This window comes from Enhydra lutris, unplaced genomic scaffold (assembly GCF_002288905.1).
Source record: "Enhydra lutris kenyoni isolate GAN:26980312 unplaced genomic scaffold, ASM228890v2 scaffoldscaffold20, whole genome shotgun sequence".
NCBI lineage: Eukaryota > Metazoa > Chordata > Mammalia > Carnivora > Mustelidae > Enhydra > Enhydra lutris.
In genome coordinates, this window is record NW_019154104.1 from 23,882,392 (window position 1) to 23,904,809 (window position 22,418).

The window sequence follows — 22,418 nt, forward strand, 5'->3', positions numbered from 1 at the left end:
CAAGCCAAGGGCTGAGCTGGACCTCTAGCTGTGCTCCCCCACCGGCCAGCTTCTCACTTTGCCAAGGCCAGAAGTGACATCTGACTGCACTTAAGAGGCTTCTAGAATCTGGGCGGGGCAGGTGCGGGCTCCCCGCGAGGTCACCTGCTCTGGTGTCCCCACAGACTGGCCTTGACTCCTGTGGCTTTCATCACGCGGCAGGTCGTCCAGCAGGGAATGTTGGTGGGTGCCTGCAGCATCGTGGAAACAGGGCAAGCCGGGTTCAGTGCCGGAGCCTCAGAGCCTAAGAAGGTGCTATGACCACGCCTGCCTGAACACAGGCTGGCGGCTCCAGAAAATGCCTGGGCACCCCCCAGAGCCACACAAGGGCCCACGAAGGCAGCGGAGGGGCAGGGTTTCATGGCCCCATGACGGCGGCCACTGCTCCAGTGCCGTGGCTCACATGGCCAGCATTCACATTTCTTCTCCTCCCAAGTATCTCAACTTCTATAGCAAAACAGGGGCGGGCAGGACGTGAAGACGGAGTGCCAGGAAACAAGTGTGTGCGAGGCAATCCCAGGTGTCAGGAGACTTGTAGACACCAAGCCCTGTTTGTGACGGAGCTCCCGTTTCCATGGTGATTGAAGCAGGAGAATGAAACCAACCCCTACCGCTGGGCTCATAGGACAGGAAGCCGCCCCTCTCCTTGGGCCACCAGCTCCGCTCTGGCCTCCAGAAGACCAAAGGGAGAACACATCTAGGGGTCTGTGCGCCCTGTCCTCACACCTGCCCCACTCCCACTCCTGTAGGGAGCAGCGCTGAGGACCCCAGGCCCCGGGGTGGGGGCGGGGGTCTGGTGAGAGGGACTTCGCTGGGCTGGGTGTCATCTGTGCAACATTTATTGTACTGAAGGTGGGCCTCCCACCCACCCCCCACCAGACCACAGCTCCAGGAAGAAAGCTCAGAAGTCAAGTGGAGAGTTCGGTGGAGCACAGTGGGGAGGGGACAGGGACAGCCCCACAGCGAGGTTGTCTTGGAAAGGCAGACTCATCCCTGAAAGTGCTCCAGCCACAGCCCAGTGTTGGGGCCAGGCTGCCCTCACCCCAAGTTCTGCCCTGCCGCCCTGCCACCCCCCAGCCCCAGGAATGGAGGTTCTGCCATTCCCAATGGCCCAGAGGGTCCAGGGTCTACTCAGCAGTTTTTGAAAATGAAGACGGTTTTTCTCCTACTTGACACATTCTGTTCTCTGGTCCGGGCAAAGCTCTGGCCCAGAGACCTGGCGAGGTCACAGAGGTGGTCCCAGCTGGCTGGGAGACTGCCCACAGCCTCAGTCCATTGCTGGGTCCCTTCCGCCAGGATCCGGGGCCGCCGCCACCCTGAGGCTTTAGTGAAACAGTCCACAGCCTCGGCTACTGGGTGATCTCGTACTTCAGGTACCTGATCAGCCGGCCGGGGAGAGGCAGGTCGTCCAGCAGCTTTATCCGGTGTTTCCCCACCGCCTTCCGCACGCGCAGCCGGCACAGGTGAGCCAGGGGTCTGGGAAGCTCTGGGCCGAGGAGAGAAAAGAGAAATGCTGACGTCAGCAACCTGCAAGGAATTTGCATCTGTGACCGCTGGCAGGTAGGAGACACCGGGTCAATGTGACCGGAGAAGAGGCAGGTGCTGGAAGGGAACCTGAGTGGCTCAGGGGGTTAAGTGTGCGACTTCCCCCCCAACAAAGATTATTTATTTATTTATTTTGGGGGGGCAACATGAGCAGAGGATAGCAACAGAGGCAGAGGGAAAAGAAGAAGCTCCCTGTGGAGCAGGGAGCCCGATTCAGGACCCGATCCCAGGACCCCAAGATCAGGACCTGAGCCGAAGGCAGGTGCTTAATGACTGAGCCACCCAGGCACTCCAAGCGGCTGACCCTTGATCTCAGCTCAGGTCTCAATCTCAGGATCGTGAGTTCAAGACCCACGCTGGGCTCCACGCTGAGCATGTAGCATATTTAAAATCCAGAGGCAGTGCTCTATAACCCCAGCTCCTGCCAACTCAAAAGATCTGGCAAAGGAGCTTCCTTCTTGTCGCTCCTCATTGATCTGTGTAGCCCAAGGAAGTATATGAGGCAGGTATAAACCCACTTCACAGGTAAGGATGTAGCAAGGACCGCACCTGGAACCGGAGCTGCCATCCCTCTCGCCCTGTGCTCCTTCATCTATATACACAGCCCGGACCCCCAACACAGCCTTACCCATCCCGTGAATGGTCACCCAGCAAGCCCCTGGCTCCAGAGGCTGGCTTCCCCGACAAGAGCCGCTCCCAGTGTGTGGTCTGCGGGCCAGCAGCATGGGCAGTACCTGGGAGCATGCTGAAATGCACTCTCGGGCCCTGCCCCAAGCCTGCCGAGTCAAGAGTCTGTATTTTTAACAAAATGCCCAGGTGCTTTGTACGCACTTTGCAGTTTGAACTGTCCAAGACCACCATCTCTCCTCCACCCCGCCACACTACTCTCAGTGACCCACAAACATGGGCAACATACTCCAAAAGTCCCCATAACCCTCAGCAAGCTGGAACCAGTTAAAACACCCTGGAAAGATTTGGCAGAGAGACTCAGGTTGGCCAAACCTAGGTCTGAATCCCTGCTCTGCCACTAACTAGCCATGAGACCTTGGCTCAGGTGACATCACCTCTCAGAGGGTCCATCTTCTCCTTTATAGGAGAGAGTCACAGAGACACCGAATGCGACATGTGGCACAGAGCTCTGCCCCCAGTAGGTGCTCATCAAATGTTAGAAGCAGTCCCATCCCCCGAGTCCTAGGCCTGAATCAGACAGGGTGGCCGGCCAGTAGCCACAGCGACAGCCCCTACCTGCCTTCTCCTTGATGACGGCCCAGTCCTCGAAGCTCTCGATGTGTTCCTTCAGCCGTGAGCAGAGCTGCACGTTGCCTACGTAATCCAGGAGGATGTCGATGATGGGCCCTGCCCAGCGGCTCACCTCCGGGGCAGACAGGATCTCACAGAACTGAAAGAGATCACGCATTGGGGCTCAGGCTCCCAGGACCAGAGGCGGTGCATCAGCGAGAATGTCTGTCAGGGAAGCCACGGCTGGGGAGGGCAGTGCAGGGATCCGAGGACGGACACTGGGCGCACTCGCGGCATGATCTACTTGAACAGATCCCCTCCCCCCTCATAAACACAGCCTCTGCTCCCAAAAGTGGGAGGGGGGGCAGCTTGGCCATCACCTCTCTAAGCCTCCACTTCCTGATCTAGAAAATGGGAATATGACAACTGGAGGGTTGTTTGTTTTTTTTTTAAATGAGAATTAAGGTAATATATGAATAAAAACTTCTTGGCACACAGCAGGTGGCCATAAATGATTCCAATTAGCCATTAGAGTTGTCACTTGTGAAGCCAAAACCGCGGTCAGGTCCTGCCTCTGGGCCACCCTGCTCTTCATCTTACCTTAGCTTCACATCCATCCCCACCCTGATCATGCGACATCATATTCCGGGTTTGCTGCCAATGACGGACCCTTCAGTTTTACACACTCCCCAGCAATCCCCTGCTCCCTTGCCGTTCCTTACACTCCCCCAAGAACGAGGAGCAAAAAAAAAAAAAAGATGTAACGGTTCCCGTGAACCGAGTTCTGCAGCCTCTAAGGCAGGCTCGCCGCGGGCTTCCACTGCCTCCAGAGTGCGCCCCCTAGGATGCCACTCGGCCGCCCGGGAAGGGGCGGGCATCCACCGCGGGTCCACACCCATGCGCCCTGGGCGCGCGAACCGGCCCGCCCGCCAGCCGCGCCCCCGCCCACCTGGACCACGGCGGGCTTCTTGTCGCTGTCAGACGTGTCGCTGAACCGGCTGGAGCGCGACGGGGCGGGCGGGTGCGGGCCGTTGCCGTAATGGCACGAGAAGCAGGGCTCGCCGTCGCAGCCGAGGTCCATGAGGAACTTGAGCAGCGACAGGTACTTCATGGCGAACATGATGGTGGCGGGGAAGGCGGTGGGGTGCGTGGCGATGTAGGCGTTGATGTCGGCGCCGTGGTCCAGCAGCAGCTGCATGGTGCGCAGGCAGCCCTGGCGGATGGCCACGAGCAGGGGGCTGATGAGGTCGCGGTTGGGGTCGGCGCCGGCCAGCAGCAGCAGCTCGGTGGCATACACGTTGTTGTTGACCACCGCGAAGTAGAGCGCGGAGCTGCGGCGGTCCTCGTAGAGGCGCGCGCGCTCGGGCGCCAGCGGCGCGTTCACGTCGAAGCGCGCGCCCAGCAGCGCCTCGAGCACCCCGTCGTGGTTGCGCTCGGCGGCCAGGTGCAGCGGGCTGATGCCGCTACGGCGCACGCGCGTGCGGCTGGTCACGGGCAGCAGCATCTGCACGATCCTGCGGGCGGGGCAGGCAAGCGAGGGTCAGGGGGCGGCCCCGCCGGCAGAGGGCGCTGAGGGCCCCGGGCCCCGGCCGCTCAGGACTGCCGTGTGGGGTGGCACGTGCCCACCAGCAGGGGTCGCGGGGGAGCCAGCCTGCTCACCATGACCCCTTTGGGGAGGATGGGTCGCTGCTATCCCCCATTTTACAGATCAGGAAAACTGAGGCTCAGAGAGCTTCAACCACCTTTCCAAAGTTACACAGCGATTAAGGGATGGAGCTGGGCTTCAGACCCAGAACCCGTGGCCATCCGAGTCCTAATTCCTCAAAACCTCAGCGGGACAGGAATGTGGTTTCAAGACATCCCTGCAGACTTATATCAGGCTAAGGAGTGTTCCCCATTCCCAGCTCAGTGATCTGAGGGAATTGACTGGAAAGCCCACAAACCTAACTCAGGAGGCAGTGGAACCCGGGTGATGTTTGGAGCCAGAAGTTTGGCACCTGCCCTGCCTAGGTGGGGTAGGGGTTGGGGGGGGCAGTGAAAGTTGTATCTGAGAGCTCACGATATGCCAGGAGACATCTAAAGGATTTACAAACACATTCTGGTTTAACCTTTTCAACAACCGATCAAGTATGTCTCGCCATCCCCATTTTGCAGATGAGAAAGTTCAAGGCTCAGAGAGGTGGAGGGACTTGTCTAGGCCGTGTATCAGGAGAGGCAAACCAAGAAATGTACCCTGCTCCTACCCCAGGACTGAGCTGTTTTACATCTCTACGGAGCAGCCAAGTCCTGGGGGATAGGAGGGGGTGAATGTATCCAGCCCCAGCCACTCCTGCTCTAGGCCCCTGTCAGCCCTTGGTGACCACGAGTCCCCCTGCCTCTCCTGTGAGTCTCACTGCCTCTTTCCCTGAAGGCTGACTTGAGCCTCCCCTAGGCCCTCTGCCTTGCCTGAGGCCTGGAGAGGGTTGATCAGCCTCTGCGGAGGCTGGAGATCCTGGGAACCCTGGATCTGGTCTCTCCTGCTGAATCAGGCACTGCTCTCGGGACTTAATCTACATCCATCTATTATATCCTCCCAGTAGCCCTAGGACTTATACTGTCTGCTTTTCCAGATGAGAAAACATGAAGTCCAGAGACAGTATGCAACTTGCGCGAGGACACACAGGCGGTAAGTGATGGGGCCAGGGTTTGAACCTCGGGAGACTGATGGCCCAGGCCACGCTCTCGGGCATTGCCCTGTGTCTTGTGTAGCAGGCAGGGTTTTGCATAACAGCCCCATTTTACCTTCACCGCAGCCCTGGGGGGTAGCTGGAGTAGCTCTGTGGCCTTCCTTTTAACAGACCTGACTCAGAGAGAGGCAGCAACTCATCAAAGGTCATAAGCAATTTGGGGGGCTCATTTCCAGGGGCTCTTGACCCCTTGTCTTTGCTCTCTTCTCCTAGACCCCTCCCACGAGCAAGAAGGATCTCCTGCCACTGACATGATTCCAGACCCTGATCCTTCCAATCCTTGCTGGTGGGTGACCTCGCGGCCCCATGCAGGCTCCAAGGAAGTGGCCACAGTGGGGCAAGCATAGGCCACCAGGCCTGTTCCCACGCCTCTCTGGCATGCTGGCTTCACGGCTTCCTGGAAATCTCATGCCAGGGGCCTCCTGCTAGGATCTCAGTGGAAAGTCTTATTATTGTTAGTGACGCTCTGTTTGCCTAAAATCTGCCTCTAAAACCTCAAAAGGAAATTCACACACCCAGGGGGGCTAATTGCCTCCTAATTTCTATTTGTGTAGGCATAGGAGGCCTGACCTTACTCCGTAGAGGTGCTGGTCAAAGGCAGGGCTGTGGCCTCGCCCTGGACCATAGCCATCGCCAACAAATGCTCCCTAACAGCCGTGGCAAGCCCGAGCTCAGGAAGGAACAGCAAGAGCGACTGCCCAGGGGCTGCCGGCCAGATGGGGGTGGTAGCCCTGGCAGGTCACAGCTGTCCTCCGGCGACCCGCAGCCCAACCAGGGGAAAGTGGCCGGAATGTGGGAACACGGCTGGAAGCCACCTACGGTCCAGGAATCGTCCTGTTACTAACACGGGAAAATCATCTCATTTGTGCGCCTCTGTGGGACTCTGCCAGTCTGAAAGTAAATGCGCCCTGTGGGACAGCCCTCCCATTTTATGGGACATGAAACTGAGGCCTGGGCACTGGGTGGAGAAGACAGTGAGGTCGGATTGGAGGTGGATGGCAAAGCCAGAGCAGGGTGTAGGTGTCTGGAAGGCCCAGGGCTAGGCCTTTCGGTGCTGCCCGACTCAGGACCCCATGAGAAGGGCTGGAGACTTCCTCCTCCTCCCACAGGCAGGTCTTGGGCCCACAGGGCTCAAAGTGTACCTCATGAAGAGGAACAAAGGTGCCTACTGCCCAGTAGAACCTTTGGTGTTTGCGAGACCAGGTTCCCTGTTCCCCCTTCTCCCTTCCCCAGAGCAAGGATCACACCCACCACCCCAAGCCCCAGACCACAGCAGACCCAGCTCAGGGCTGTTCCAGGGAGGCCCTTCCCAAACAAGTGTGAAGGGGGTTGCAAAGGTAATTTAAATTAGAAATAGAAGAGAAAGAATAGTTAAAAACGAGGGCGTCGGATGTGAGGCCCAAAAGGCCAGTCTCTGTTATGTCAGCCACAAAATAGACCCTAAGATCCTGATTCTCTACAGGGTAAAACAGCGAAATCATCTGGGCACCTTCTAGAAACCCCCAAGTCCCCCGCCCCAGCCCAGACTGCTTCCATCAGAATCTCTGAGGACGAGTGAGGCCTGGACATCTGGGACTTTAGAGCCCTCCAGAGCCGGCGCGCAGCCAAGGCTGAGAACCCCAGTCTCGGTGCTCTCCTAAACTTAGGTTAAAGGACGTGCGGGCCATCTGGTCTAATGCAACACCAACCATTTCTTAACAAGTCTACGTTAGTGTGGAGTTTTAATCTCATCAGGTGTCTTTGCTAAACTGGAAATGAAGGACGAGGTAAAGCGTGCTTTGTCCTGTGGACTCCTTTCTCAGCCATGCCCGAATGTCACACGCTCTGGTTAAAGGTAATGTAGAGATGGCACCCTCTGGCGAACACAGAGCGTTGCTTTCCATGCTGGGTAGATGTGCCTGGGGTTTTGGCAGGTGGCCATGCGTGGAATGCCTATAGGATGTCCCATCAAATCCCCGAGCAGCCTGTGGGAGGTTGGCGTGGAGAGGGCCATTAATGCCCCATGCCTGGGGAGTGAAGGGCCCAGGGCTTGCCTGGCCATGGGCCCTGCCAGGTGGCAGAAGCTGCTGGGAACCCGGATTTAATCCTTTGTTGGGCAGCCCTCAAGAGTGGCCTGGCCCCTCTCGGTCTTGGAGAGCAGAGGGAAACCGGGCCTGGGAATGGGGGAGGGGAGGATGATCAGGGAAATCGCTTTGAGAGTCATGAGCCCAAAGCAGATTTGGGAGAACACAAGCTGTTCACATAGATGGTTCCAGAGGGGACTGGCCTTGCTCCCTGGTCATCCTTAGGCACAGCCAGTTCTCCTTCCGCTGCCCCTCCAGCTGGGGTCAGACTGCCAACATCGGGGTCCATTTGAGGCATCCGGGGCTGATGGAAGGATGCCAAAAGACAGTGCCAGCCAGCTCGGCCACTCTGTGGCAAGCTGCTTCCCATTTCTCTCTGCAAAATCAGGCCTGGTATTAGATCAGTGATTCTTCCAAGGGTGTGATGGGCCATATCTGGTTGGCTCAGGAGATTTTCAAAGGTAGAGGCTTAGATGTTCTCCCCCAGAATGTTCTGGATGTTCTGGTTTAGTGGTTCTGGGATGTGTCATTTAACAAATAGCCCGGAGAGACGGTGCCGTGCCGGGAGGTGTGGAGAGCCAGGGGGCCTGGAGACTTCCAAGTGCCATCTCCTTCATTCTTCGGATCTGTCCCTCTGGGTCACATCTGAGATAAACCATGTTTGTTGACTGAGGCTGGTTCTTTCTGGGGCTGAAGAGAAAGCATCCATCTTGCCCGTCACCACTGCCTGCCTTGGTGCTTTCTTCCCTTTACCCGCTGAACTGAAAAATGACAGAACGTGCTCTTCCCACCTAGGAGAGCGTGAATGCCGACCTGCGGGGTACCCATGCCCCGCACTCCGTGGCGTGCTTTACTTCCGTTCTGTAGCTGGTAGATGTAGATGATGCTGGTGTTTAATGAGCACTTACTATGTGCGAAGCACGCTGCATGACAGGGGCTCTATCTTTGAATCCACAAATAATAAGGTGGTGTCTATCCACCTTATTAGTCCTAACAACAATGCCATAAAGCAGGTGTAACTGTCCCCCATTTTACAGAAGAGGCAACTGAGGCTCAGAAGGATTAAGCAACATGACCAAGAGCTTCAGCAGGAAGGCAACCCCAAGTCTGTGTGCCTTGCACCCCGCTCTGGGGTTCAGGGGAGGCGGGGTCTCCTCCACGTATATATCACAGGGGGTTGGGGGCATCTTTGATTGGCCATATGTACAGACAGCCTGCAGAGTAGAGCCTGGGGCTCTGGGGGTCTGTCTCATTGTCTCCATTCCTCTCCCCCTGGATGCCACTCTCATCCCCATTTCCTTCTGCTTTTGCAAACACAGCCAACACCCCCCAACGTGCACGACGTGTTCTTCCCTCTTCTCTCTGCCCAATGGCAGGCGGTGTTGCCCAAAGTGTATCCTCCGGGGTGCACTCGATGGGATTTTATGTGAAATGTGTTCTTTATTAATTGCAAATTGGCAATTTCAGCGATTTAATAGTGTGATGAATGTTTCCTTTTGAAAACAAGTTCATTTTAAGCAAACATGTCTTCAAAAGAAAATCTATTCCGTAATCAGAGCACAGGTACCTATAATCAGGAAGGCGGTCTGTGAATGGTCCAAGTTTGGAAAACACGGGTCGGGTGGATATCACGGAACCCCGTCGTCCTTCAAGAGCGGCTGGGGGTTCTGCCTGCTTGGGGAGTCTTCCCTGAGCCCACCAGCCAGCGGTGGTGCTGAGGCACATTTAACCACCGGCTCCTTGGGGGCACAGGGGGCCCTGAAATTTGCATTCACCCATTTCCGTGGTGTAAATTTCGGGCTGCCCTCGTGAAGAATCAACCCCCGCAAGCTGCTACGAGCTAATTGTAGGGCACCCCTGCTTCCAGCCCAGGCTGGTCTCTCTTCTCCAGGACTGCCGTGGGGCTCAGCCTTCATGCTCTTTCATTATGTTGCTCTTTCATTATGTTATGCATTTGTGTGTGTGTGCGTGTGTGCGTGCGTGTGTGTGTCCTGCCCACCAGATCCCTCCTCAAGAACCTAGGCTTCTCTTGTCTTGCTCAAAGTGCCCGGCACATAGCAAGTGCTCAGGAAAGGCTAGCTATTATCCTGGGCACTCTTTGTGATCCTGTTTCACTGGTACCACTGTATTCGTCTGCGCATCCTCTGAAGGCTTCCTAATTGCCTGAGAGGTTATCTTTGCATCCCCAACAGAAATAGCCAGACTCCTATCCTGTCCCTGTAGATGGGACATTTGTCGCAGCTGGGTTCTGACCATCTACGAGATGTGTGACCTTGGGCAAGTCACTCAACCTCTCTGTGCTAAGCTTCCTCACTTGAGGAAATGAAGATAATTGTATCTACCTCCAGAGATTTGATAAAAGGGTTGTTAACCACAGAACCATCAGGAGGGGGAAGTAAGTTGATAACGGAACGGGCTCTAGTTTGCCAACTGCGGGATGACCTCCTCCTTTCTACCTGGAAGGTACCCTCCACCCCGAGCCCTCCTGGGCATCCCGAGTCCCACAGGTGGGACGCTTGAGCCCCCGCTCCAGCAGTGGGGAGCCACAGAGCACGGGGGGCAGGGCCCGAGCTGACCTGTAGTTGCCCTTCTTGGAGGCGATGTGCAGCGGGAGCATGCCGTCCTTGTTGGCCTTGTTGGCATCGGCACCTTGCGAGAGCAGAAACTCCACCACATCCTCGTGCTCGTTCTTGCAAGCCTCATAGAGGGCTGACGCGTTGTCACTGGCCTGCGTATTGATGTCGGCGCCTGGCCAAGGAGAAGCAGATCGAGGCATGAGCTGGGCAGTCACCGTCATCCACTGTGCCAACCACCGTGACACAGTGGGTCACTTAACAACACCTGTCTGCAACAGTGAGACCCGGGGGGCCTCTTAGAATCGAAAAGCTGCCTTGATGATGCTGGTGTTTAATGAGCACTTACTATGTGCCAAGCACGCTGCGTGACGGGGGCTCTCTCTTTGAATCCACAACACAGCTCATGCCATCGGTCAAGCTCTCATCTGCAAGTGGCAGACAAGGACACGGAGGCACAGAGGACCGACACCACTTGCCCCAGACCACCCAGCTCCTAAATGCAGAGACAAAACTTGATGGTCTGACGGCAGAGACCCCGACAGATGGTCTAACAGCAGAGGCCATGCTCTTCACCCCCACTCCCTGTGAAAATGATCCAGGCCCTGTCCCGAGGAAACCCCTTGGCTCTAGGAGCGTGCAGAGCCCCCTGATAAGGAAAGACCCCAAGAACTCTATTAATTGGGATTTGTTCTTCTCTGTCTTCTGTGGCAAAGAGTAAGAGAAGGATTGCTTCTCATCTCCTCTGCGGAGGGCACAAGAGCACGTTGGGAGTTGAGGAATAAAGCCAAGGACAGACTCCATCAGCCTCATCTCCTACATCTTCTCCATCTCCTGCTGGTAAAGGAGAGACCCATGGGCTTCTCTGCAAAAAGAAGTACAGCCCGTTCACCAGTCCCTCGTTGTTCTGGGAGGAGACAGAGCTGAGACCACGGCGATGTGTCATAAGGACTGTCAGAAGCGTCCGATAGCCACGGTTCCTCCCACCTGAGCATTCTGCTTATCTCAGGCTTTCTGGTAATTTTCAATTTTGATAACTGACTTCTGTCTAGGGGAAAGAGCACAGGCTTTTGTGAGAAACAAGAATCAGCAGAAGTTTCTGTTTTGTGGCTCGCGAAGGCCTGGGGCCTCGGGTAGCCTTCAGGGGCCTCGGTTTTCCCGTCTGTTGACTGGGAATAATAGTGCCTACTAATCAGGGGGACTTCCAGGAGTAGATAAGATAAAATAAGTAAATATCTGCTGTGGGCTGGTTGGTTGTGTCCCCTCAAAATACATATGTTGAAACCTAATCCCCAGTGCCGTGGTGTTCGGGGGTGGGGCCTTTGGGGGGTGCGAAGGTGATGAGGACGGAGTTGTGCTCCTGACGGGATTCCCGCCTTTCCCAGAGAGACACCCCCGCCCCCGGTCCCTGCCTGGCCGCTTCCACCATGTAAAGACCCAGTGAGAAGACCCAGCCTGACTTCTCATCTGGGGAGAGCCTGTCTCCAGTCTTCAGACAACAAACCTGCCAGCACCTTGATCTTGGACTTCGCAGGCTTTGGAACTGTGAGAAATAACCATCTGCGCTCCGGAAGCCCCCAGTCCACGGCGCTCTCTTATAGTGGCCGGGACAGAGAAGGTGCTCCGCAAAGGCCAGTCCTCCAGGATGGAGGGACTGGGGCGCAGGGGCTGGCTCCGCTCTCCACCCTGCGGGAAGTCACCCAACAGGTCCAGGCTCTTGAAGTCGGGCTCCCTGGGAGCTGGACCCCACCAGCAAAGCTGCCCGTTCTCACCAGAAAAATATTTGGATTTGAAAGTGGACGCAGCCCACACAGGGAGCAGCCCCTGACTCAGACTGCCGGCGGGGAAGCTGGACAGATGTTTGGAGTCGACCCGTTCCCCCCGCCGGCTGAGCACCCTGCCTTCCGCCCAGCCTCCTTGCCTGGGCCCCCAGAACCCCGCCTGGGCCCCTTTGTTCTCGAGCGGATCAGTCCAGATCTGTCCCGGGCTTCAAGGACGTGCCCCAGGTTTGTTTTCCCAACTGCTTTGGCACGTGCTGGGGAAGCGGGGGTTTATCCAAGCAGAGTCCCGTGCTGGTAACTCTCGAGGCCCGCGAGGGTGTGGCAGCGCCCAAGAGGCGTGCTTTCGGAATCCAGGCTCTGATCACGACTGGTTCTCTAACCTCTCTAAGCCTCAGTCTCCTCATCTGCCGAATGGGAGGAGGACACGGCCCATCTCATCCCAGCTGTGGAGAAGCCCGCTGGCCTGATCGGTTTCTTGTTCAACAGTGTCTAGCACACAGCACGTCCTCAACAAATCACTTCAACTAAGCCCGGGGGTCTGTCTGGCTTTACTCCTGGTCCCTCTGTTGCTAGAGAGGGAGTCTCACCCTCCGTGGAGAGAGAGAAAAGAAATCAAAGGTGTTCTCGGGGAAGAACAGAACGATGATGCTCTTTGGCCAGAAGAATGTCTGCCATTGTCTCGGGGTGTCTTCTGTTCCTAATGCGGGCCATGGTGTTTTATTTTCTCCCGGTGAGTGACTGAGATTTTCCCCAGGCAAAGAGTGCCGAGACCCGAGTTCAAATCCCACCTCTTCTACGACTCTGTGGTGTGACCTTGGACCAATCACTTTCCCATCCCGGTCCCTGGTTTCGTCACCTATAACATGAGGAGGTGACCTAAATGTCGTCCGAGGCTCCTTGTGGCCTTGAAGTGTGACATGGTGGAGACAGAAATGGTTGAGGGTCAGGAGCTCCAGAGTCTGGCTCCTTCCACCACTAATTCACGAAGCGACTGTAAATAAGTCACTTCCCCTTTCTGGGCCTCAGATTCCTCATTTGTAAAATGAGGATGTTGGGCTAGATTAGAGATGACAAACAGATGGCACGTGGGCCACTCCCCACTCCACCCCGGGTTTGTGCCTAATTGCAGGCGTCGCCGGTGGCTCGGTTCACGTCTCCCAGCGAGCCCAGACGCAGCCCCTGAGTCCTTCTCGACACAGCGCTCCTTCTCCGACGCTAGCACTCGATCAGAGAATGTCCATAGGGTGACACCTAAACTCGCCTTCCCCTGGACGCCTCAGGTCCCTCCCCGCCACACCCCTTCCAGACGTGCTGTGTGAACCAGGGGCCCCGAGCACTCACCGTACTTGGCCAGGAACCGCAGGGCCTCCAGCTGCCCACTCTGGGCCGCCACGAACAAGGGGGTGATGCCGTAGGCATTCTTGGACTCCACCTTGGCGCCTCTGCTCACCAGGATCTCCATGACCTCCAGGTCGTTGCGAGAAACAGACTCGTGCAGGGCCGTCCAGCCTCGGTTGCAGCGGTGGTTGGTGTCTGCGTGGTACTGCACCAGGACCCTCACTGCCTCCGCGTTCTTGCGCTCACAGGCTGCGCCCAGGGAGAAGCCAGAGGGTCAGCAGGGCCCTGGCAGGACCTGGCTGGCCGAGACTTCACTCATTTATTTGTCCATTCACCCATTCATTCACCAGCTGCTCATTCAACAAATACCCACTGGGTCTATACTGGGGTCTAGTCCCTCCCTGCGTCTTACCCAGGAAATACACCTAAAATAATAGTGATCCTCGTAGCACTACTATTTGCTGATGCACAGGGCACTGATTATGGGCCAGGCCCTCTGTTCCAGGCACCTTACACGACCAACTAATAGGGTTCTCCCAGTCACCCTTAAAGGATGTCGTGTTATTATTCCTTTTCACAGAGGAGGAAGACAAGGCACAGAGAAGTTATGTGACTTGCCCACAGGTACACAGATAAGTGGCAGAACAGGGATTCAAGCTCAGGCAGTCAGGTCCAGAGTCTCTGACCCTTGGGAGGTTCCAGGGTGTCCTTAACTTGTTTCCCTCTGCGATGCCACCTGCTCTAATCCTGCACATTGCCAAGGTCAGAAAAGGGGGAGGAGTGCAGTCCTACTCCTGCTCGAAACCCTCCCTCAAGGCTGTTCACATAAAGATTGTTTATTCATTTACTTAACAGAGAGAGAGAGAAAGAGTGCACAAGTAGGGGGAGCGGCAGGCAGAGGGAGAGGGGGAAGCAGGCTCCCCACTAGAAAGGAGCCAGATGCGGGATTCGATCCCAGGACCCAAGGATCATGACCTGAGCCAAAGGCAGCTTCTTAACCGACTGAGCCACCCAGGCACCTAAATTGAAGTAAAATAGGACTTCTGAGTACAGCTCTTCAAGTCTGCTCGACCTGCTCAAACCTCCCTGTTCAGCCTCATTGCTTTCTAGAACCTAAATGCACCATCGGCTCTGGCCCAGGGTTATCACCAGGGAGGCTGGGCTCTCGTCCAAATTAACCACTTCTTCGAGTCGATCAGGGGTGAGCATAAGAAGGGGCACCAGGCAAAGCTCCCCACCTCTCAAAGCCTTGGTTTCCTCGCCTGTAAACCAGAGATCACAAAACCTTCCTGAGAGGACCCTGTGGGAGCCCCGGGTGAGGTGGTGCATGGAACACTCTAGAACAGTGTGTGGCCCATGGGAGGACTGCACGCAACCCCGGGACCTCAGCCATAGCTGAGAACTGCAGTGTTCGGGAGTTCTCTCTGGGACCTCTGCGTCTCCAGGCCATGGCTCTGGTGTCCAGGCAGATGTGGCTTCTGAGACACACTTCCCCCATGGGTGCACAAGGGACCCAGTTACAAGCAACCCAGTTCCTGTTTCCCATGGAATGTTCCAGGTACTGGATACCAGGCACATGGGAAAATCAGGGATTTCTGTAGTGTTTCAAAGTTAAAGGTCCTATCATTATTTGTAAGCCCCGAGGCTGATGGCTTAAGTGTGCAGGCATGATCTGAAGGCTTCAGAATGTCATAGCTCAGCGTGTAGTGCTGGCAGCTAGCTCCGTGAGTTTAAATCCCAGGTCTGGCCCTTGCTGGAACATGTGGAATCCTGGGGGTCTCGTTCCACGTCTCTATGCCATGGGTTCTTATCTGTAAAATGGGGATACTGCCCGTGTAGGGCTGGTCTCATACGTAGATGGATATTAGGGTTAAGTGGAAGAAAAGCTCCTGGCACATAGTAAACACTCAGTAAATGCCTGCTATTATGATCATTCAGATTTTGACTCCGGGCACATGCTAGAGACGCCGAAGTCCTTGGATGGTATATTGAGTGAGTTAGGAGTTTCTAGGGTTTTTTAAAACATCCCGGAGGTACACATTTTCTTTCATGCCTCTTTGCCTCTGCCTCTGCTGTCCCCTCTGTTTGTCCAGCTGGTAACTCCCTCCTTTTCCAACTCAGCACAAACACCCCCTTTTGTGGGGGCTTACCCCCCGCTCCCCCTGCCGGCCTTAGGGCCCTCCCCCAAGCTCCCAGGAGTGTCAGGCTGAGCTCTGTGAGGCCATTAGCTGGCTGTTACATTGTCTGTGTGTTGATGCTCACTGGGCTGGGAGAGCGCATAGGCACGGATCATATCTTTTCATTTCTGGGCCCTCGGCGCTCCTCAGTGAGCCTCGCCCAAGGGAGGACTTGGGACGTTGGGCCCGAATAGGTGCATGAATGAACGACCCAATTATACAAGTCCTACACCTGAATGAGACTGTCCTTTCAAAGGACCCCTGGCTGCGGTGGGGGGAGCGAGAGGGTGATGCACTTTGGGACCAGTGCAGCCGATTGCCCGCCTACTCTCCGGAGCCTTCCCTGGGGAAGCCCACCCTGGGGGCTCACCTTTGTAGAGCGGTGTCTCTCGGGCCTTGTTGGAAATGTCAGGCTCGGCCCCAGCCTGGAGCAGAGACTGGAGGCAGTCCAGGTGTCCCCTGCACGTGGCCAGGTAAAGGGCCGTTTCCTCCTGCAAGGTGCGCTGGTCAATGACGGCCGGGTATGCTGGGGAGAACAGATGGGAAGTTCACGAAGGGGAAAGATACCCCCTCCTCGCCAGCACAAAGATAACCCCAATTTCCACCCAATTCCCACGACAGACGTGTGTGACCTCCACCTAAATTTATCATACATCCTCTTGGCCCTGGACTTGGCTGCTTTCACAGGGCTGTTTCAGCTTCCCAGCCATATTAAATCAGCTCAGATGCCGCCTCCTCTGGGAAGCCTTCCCTGGTTGAGCCCCCTCCCTCTCTGAATGACCCTGTCCTTCCCTTATACTCCCACCAGCCAAGGCCAGAAGCTCTGTCTCAGACAGCTGTTTCTGCCCTAGCATATGGTGGTGGGCTGTCTAGGGTTCCTGCTGCTTCAGGGCAGAGTTGAGTCCTGTCTGCAGGTGTTCCCGATCTGCATCTGGCTTGGGGAAGCCAAGGCTCAGAGAGGAGGCATGATTTGCCCAGGTTCCCACAGCTGTGGGGGATGGCCTTGGCCGGGCCTAGGCACAGCTGTGGTATTTTCCACATTCGATCAGCCCCTGGAACATTCTGGAACAAGCTGGCAGTGGCTCTCCCCAAAAGTCAGCCCTCCCTCATTCCTTTTCTAGGAATTAGGCTCTCCTGTCCCGAGAGGCCTGCAGAGGTGGCAGCTGGGTGGGGGGGGGGGGGACAAGTCACTTCCTTCTCCCAGCCTGGTGATTTTGGCTCTGCAGTGGGAGTGATGACCCTGCCTGGCTCCCCCAGCCCTGCCAAGATCTGTGGAGCAAAGAACACGAAGCTCCAGAAGGAAGGACTCCCTGGAGTCCTGCTCCCACGGCCGGTTGCGCCCAGAGCTGCCGCCTCACCTTGCTGCAGGGCCTTCAGGCAGCGGAGCTGGCCGTAATAGGCCGCCTCGTGCAGCGGCAGCCAGCCCTCCTTGTTGGGCTCTGCGAGATTCTTCCCTGCCTTGATCATGGCCTTCAAGGCCTCTTCGTCCCCTTCCTTGATGGCCTTCAGCACGGGGTCCACAGGCCTGTGACAGGAAGGAGAGGGTTATTCCTCAGGACCGAGGCAGGGCAGAAGCGGGACGAGGCGGCCTCTCTCCCAGAGGAGAAGCAGGACGACGGGTGGCCGGGGGCAGTCCTGGCCGTGGGACCACTCGGTTCTGCTTGCCCCTGCCGGTCTGGAACAGGTGCTCAGGCCCCTGGCAGCCAGTATCCTCCTCAATAAGGAGAATAATCCTTCCTAACCCACATGGGTGTGCCCTGGAACTCAGCCCCGACCTTGACCCTGACCTTGGACCCTCCAGCTTATCCGTCCATCCGCTCTCCATCACAGCTTCCTCAAGCCTGTCAGTCTCAGCCTGGGGGCCCAGGGCAGCGTCTCTCCCTCCTCCCGGTCATGAGCCCTCATTTAATCGTTGGCCTTGACAAGTCTTGGAATGGTTGTTTGACCACTGTCTGTCTCCCCACTGGACTGAGTTCCAAGAAGACAGGAATAGGGTCTTTATTTCTTTATTTCTTTCATCTCTCATGATTTCACTCTCAGGGCCCAGCTCAGTGTCTGGTTCGTAATAGGTGCTCAGTAAATATTTGCTGGAAGAAGGAAAGAAAGAGAGAGAAAGAAAGAAAGAAAGGAAGGAAGGAAGGAAGTGAGGGAGAAAGTGGAAAAAGGAAGGACAGAGGGATGAAGGAAGGAAGGGGGGATGGGAGGGAGGGAAAAATTAAGAATTTAGGAACCCCAACAATTATTTCACTCCTTCATTCCTTTTATTTAAAAAAAAAAAAAAAAGGCCTCTCCGTTCTTAGCATTTCACTTGTTTCTTTGGGAATTTTTAAAATATCTTGCTCAGGAGTGCCTAGGTGGCTCAGCTGATTAAGTGTCTGCTTTCAGCTCAGGTCATCCCAGGGTCCTAGGATGGAGTCCTGCATTGGACTCGCTACTGGAGGGGGGCTGCTTCTCCCTCTATCCCTCCCCCCAACTCATGATTTCTCTCTCTCTCATTCTTTCTCAAACAAATAAATAAATTCTTTAAAGAAAATAAAATATCTTGCTCAAAACATTCTTTGCAGTCGCCTCCTTGGAGTGTTTGGAGGACATACTGTCCTGTAAAAGTGACTGTGGGGGCTCTGATCAAGCGTCACCTGTGTTTGGCCTCCCATGAGCATCCCTGGATCTGGGGGCACTTCCATGCCCTTGGCTCCAAGCAGGTACCCTGCAGGGAAAGTCTACAAAAAATGGGCCGAAACATGGCAAGTTCATTCACTTCCACAGATGGAAACCGGGGGTCTCTGTTAGACGGAGCTCCTTGGTGGCCAAAAGAGAATTAGGGAACCCCTCTGTCCCTGCGGCCTCCAGGGCTGCCTCAAAGGTCACACCAAGACCATTTCTACAAGGATGCAGGCACACACTGGCAGTGGCCAAAGGGATGGACAGCTAACCCCGCGGCAGGGTCCAGCCCAGCGCTCCAGAGTTTACCAAGAACCTTGGCCAGTTTACTCTTTAAGCAGCTCTGAGACCAGAGTCCCTCCGAAGGGGGCTCTTTTCAGCGAGCATCTTCCCAACCCCTCCTTTGCGCCTCACCCCCAGAACCTTCAGCGGCTGAAAGACATATACTTGAAGGATTAATAAATCTGAAACCTTCGCAGTGTAAAACTTCCGAATATCGGGAAGATTTCAGGTCTAATGTGAAAGAAAACTTCTTTGCGACTTCATTCATTCATTCATTCATTCATTCACTGAGCTCCCCTCCCTCCGTCCTGGAATGCTGTGATTCCCAGATCTAATCCCAGGGACTGTTCTGCCTAAGTGGTCCATTTTCTAGATGGAGAAGGTGAGACTGGAGGCCGGGCTTATTCCCAAGGTCCTCACCCACGTCAGGGGCCAGGATAAGCCCGGAGGGTCTACAGAGCCCGCCCCTTTACCCTCCCAGCTGCTTCCTCCGTGGCCCCAGGCACTTCCTCCTGACTCTCAGCCTCTCTGGTTATTAATAGCGTCAGAGCACAGATGCAGGTTAAGGGACAGACCCGCGAGCACGACGGGTAACCGACCAGATAAGCCCCAAAGTCCCCATCAACGCCGTCACTACCACCTTGCTGGCTTCTTCTTATGAGCGGCCAGAGCAGCCCCTGCTGGTGTCAGGAGAAGCCCCAGTGGGGTATGTATCCTGTTTCCCATGGGAGGTCTCCTGTGGGGCCCCAGCTGAAGTGGAAGAGAGGAGGGCTGGCTGGTCTTGTGGCCTGGGGGGTGTGCAGTGCATGAGAACACTCCTGGACCTGCCGCTCAGCTTGGGGCACGGACCCGGGGCTCTGTGAGTTCAGCCCAAGCCCCGCCCCGAGGGTGGGGGAGGCTGCAGGGGGTGTCAGACCATCAGAGACTAAGGAGCTGGACTGGCCCGGGAGGCCACTCTGCAATTTCCTACCTTGTCTCGCAGAGAGGGGAGATCGAGAGAGGGACAGTGACTCCCAGGCAGCCACACAGGGCAGCAGTGCTGAGAGCAGAGCCCGGGTCCCCATCTCCCAGATGGTTAGAATTCCCCCCACGGCACCAAGAAAGTGGGGACAGCAGGGTTTGGAAAGAGCTGGAAGAGACACAGAACACTGGCCAATTGCCTCCTCTCCTCTGCAATATTAACTGGAGTGAGGAAATAAGGCTTCCTACGATGGGGCCCCTCTTTTGCTTTTAACTGCTTCTGGAGGCAATATGGGGGAGCAGAAAAGGGGGACACACATAGCCCGGCACCCTGGGGCCAGCGCACAGAACCCCTCCTACAGCTCGGATTAATTCTGGATTTTACCACCTGCCATGGAGCAAATAGAGGCAAGGAAGCAAAACAAAACTCATCGGTGTGAGCTTGTGGATGTGCTCCCATATCCGCGCAGTGACGCGTGGGGGAGACTGGGCTGAATAGAAGGCAGGGCCAACTCATCAGCTTCCACTCTGAGCTCCTCTGGGTCTCCAGGATCCCTGGGCTGTCCCCCGGGGGCTGCTCCTTCCCCCGGGGCCCACTCTGGGGGCATGGAGGCGTTAATCACAGGCATGGCAAGGCTGACAGTCCCTTGAGGAGCTGAGTCTGTGAGCACGAAGCCCAGCTCAGCAGCAGCAGCTGGGGCTTAGGGGGGCACACCTGGGAGGGGCGTGCCTGGGAGGTCCCTCCGGAATGCCCCACTTCCTTCGGCCTGCAGACCTGCTCCCCGCTCCCCGCCCTCCACTAGCCCTAGTTGGAAGGGTGAACTTGGCCGCTCTCGGGGGCCGGGGGTCACTTACGCCAGCTGGGAGTTCTTGTACTTCTGCATGACCCCTTGGAACAGGCCCTTGGGGGCCGAGGCGGGCGGGTTCTCGGGAGGCACAGTCGACCTGGAGGGCGTAGGGCAGGAATGAAAGAGGGAAAAATATTCTGCATATGAGAAGCGGGTCATGGCCGGAGGCAGGAGCGGGGATGGAGGGCTAGCGAGGGGAGAGACTGACGGACAGACACAGAGCTCTGAACCAAAGCAGATGGCCGGTCCTCTTTCGTGTGCTGGACACAGCTGCTGTGTCTCTGGATTATTTTTGGCCCTTGGAGGAAGCCCTGGGAGATTTAAATGACCATATAAGACAACAATGAGGTTAACCTCATCCCCACCCCCAGGCCCCCTCCCCAGCCAACCACGCGGGAGGCAGATAGGAAGCAAGGTGACATTCTTCACCCGGGAGGATGCGAGAAGGGGTCAGCAGCAGGTCCCTGGATGAAAGGGGCAACATCTCACGCCGGCCAGGCTCTATCCCAGTGGGGATAGGCAAGAGGTTCTTGGAGGGGCGGGGGACAGGGGAAGCAGAGCTGGGAAGCCAGACCAGGTACTCGCACCTCCACGTGGCTGGGTCCTTGTTAGAGGGTCCTGCCGTCCTGGGGGCAGGAGCTAACAGTAGGGAAGTTAGTGCAAAGGCCATCACGGCCAGGGCATGGAGTCAGACTGACACGGGTTCAGATCTAGGCTCTGGCACATCCTGGCCATGGGACATTAGACAGGTTGAACTTTTCTGGGCTTTATTCCCTGCAGAGCCCAGTGTGGGAAGACGGAGGAGACTGGAGCCGGTGAGCCCAGCTGGCGTCCGGGCACAGGGGTGCTTGGCATGCATCCATCCTTAACTGACTCATTCTTTTGCTTCTTTGAGCCTCAGTTTCCCACCCCCTTGGGTTGTGGTGAGGATGAGGGGGTGAAAGGAGGCCTGGTGGCCACTCCACATATGTGACTGACGGGGGTGACCGTGAGGACAGGGCATGTGGCCCATGCCGACCACACCTGTGACAGCTTGGGTCCTGGGGCCACGGACACCACAGCAGGCCTGGCCTGGTGTCCTGCGCCCCACAGGGGTGCCCCATGGGATCGAGGGGGACACTGCTGGTGGTGTTTGGAGGTGCTGGAACCTTGACCTTGACAAGGACCCATGTTCTTTCAAGACGGAGCAGAACCTACAGATTTTGTGGACACCCTCGGCAAGGCAAGGACGCAGGGGAAGGAGTGAGTGAGCAGAGAAGGAAGGAAAACCTGTGCCTATGCTTCAGCCACCTGGGAGCGGGGGGCCCACCAGGCTGGCCGCCTTCACCGTCCTCATGGTGTCCTTTCCCCCTCTCCGTCCCCCTCTCCGTCTCCCACCAGCAGCCACTCCTCCTGAGCACCACTAGCTTGAGTACGGTGCCCGCAAGTGCTCACTCGTTCGTCCTCTAGAGTGGGTGCCAATGTCCCCGCCCTTCAGAGACAGGGAAACTGAGGCCCCGAGAGGTGGCTCATGGCTGCAGCGGGGAAGTGAGGCGAGCCGAGGCCGACTCACGTCTGTGTGCAGAGTTCCCCAGAGGTGGGGTCTTCTTGCCTCTTCAATCTCCCCCAACCCCCTGCTAGAAGGCCTCCATTCGGACAGGCCTGCGACTTTGCACAAGGCTCTGTATAGCCCTGTGCCTTGGTTTCCCCATTTGCTAGGTGCGCAGGCAGGACCAGAGCGGGGTTTTCCTTGCCGCTGTGGCTCACGTGGGAACTGCATGTCAGACAGATCTAAGAGACCACATCCTGGGACAGGGGTGCAAAGCCGGGCCCCCCGCCGAGGCCCCCTCTCCACCCCACCCCCCAGGGAAGGAGTGCACGCTGCGGGCCAGGCCCAGTTCACAGTCCCCCAGCCTGTGGTCTGGACGGAGCCCTGGGTCTCAGTCCGCACAGGATCCCAGGGTCCCGGCCACCCGCACCGGGGCCCGTGTGTGTGGCCTCCTGTCACTTACTGTTCTTAGGATGTTTCACTTTATCAGCAAGGTGATAAGTGCTGATGAAAACCCACCACACCACCCTAAAGCCAGGGCCATCTCTGATGGTAAAATGACAGCAGCAAGATGGGGCCAGCGAGCTGGCGGGGGTGACAGTGATGGCGTCGGGGGTGTCCCTCTGGACTATGCAGGCCGGGGCCTCGCTTCCAGCCT

General features: G+C 56.6%; 1 protein-coding gene across 1 annotated transcript in view; it reads right to left on the minus strand.

The window, feature by feature from the left end:
* Positions 1–1,097: 1,097 nt before the first annotated feature.
* Positions 1,098–22,418, minus strand: part of LOC111148565 (ankyrin repeat and SOCS box containing 2) — a 40,620-nt gene continuing 19,299 nt past the window's right edge. The window contains exons 3-10 of the mRNA XM_022505229.1: positions 20,240–20,329; positions 16,840–17,006; positions 15,852–16,007; positions 13,308–13,553; positions 10,189–10,360; positions 3,773–4,337; positions 2,830–2,983; positions 1,098–1,525 (exon numbers count right to left, since the gene is read on the minus strand). Of these exons, the coding sequence (XP_022360937.1) occupies positions 1,389–1,525; positions 2,830–2,983; positions 3,773–4,337; positions 10,189–10,360; positions 13,308–13,553; positions 15,852–16,007; positions 16,840–17,006; positions 20,240–20,329 (1,687 nt within the window). The 3' untranslated portion in view covers positions 1,098–1,388. The remainder of the gene's footprint in view (positions 1,526–2,829; positions 2,984–3,772; positions 4,338–10,188; positions 10,361–13,307; positions 13,554–15,851; positions 16,008–16,839; positions 17,007–20,239; positions 20,330–22,418) is intronic.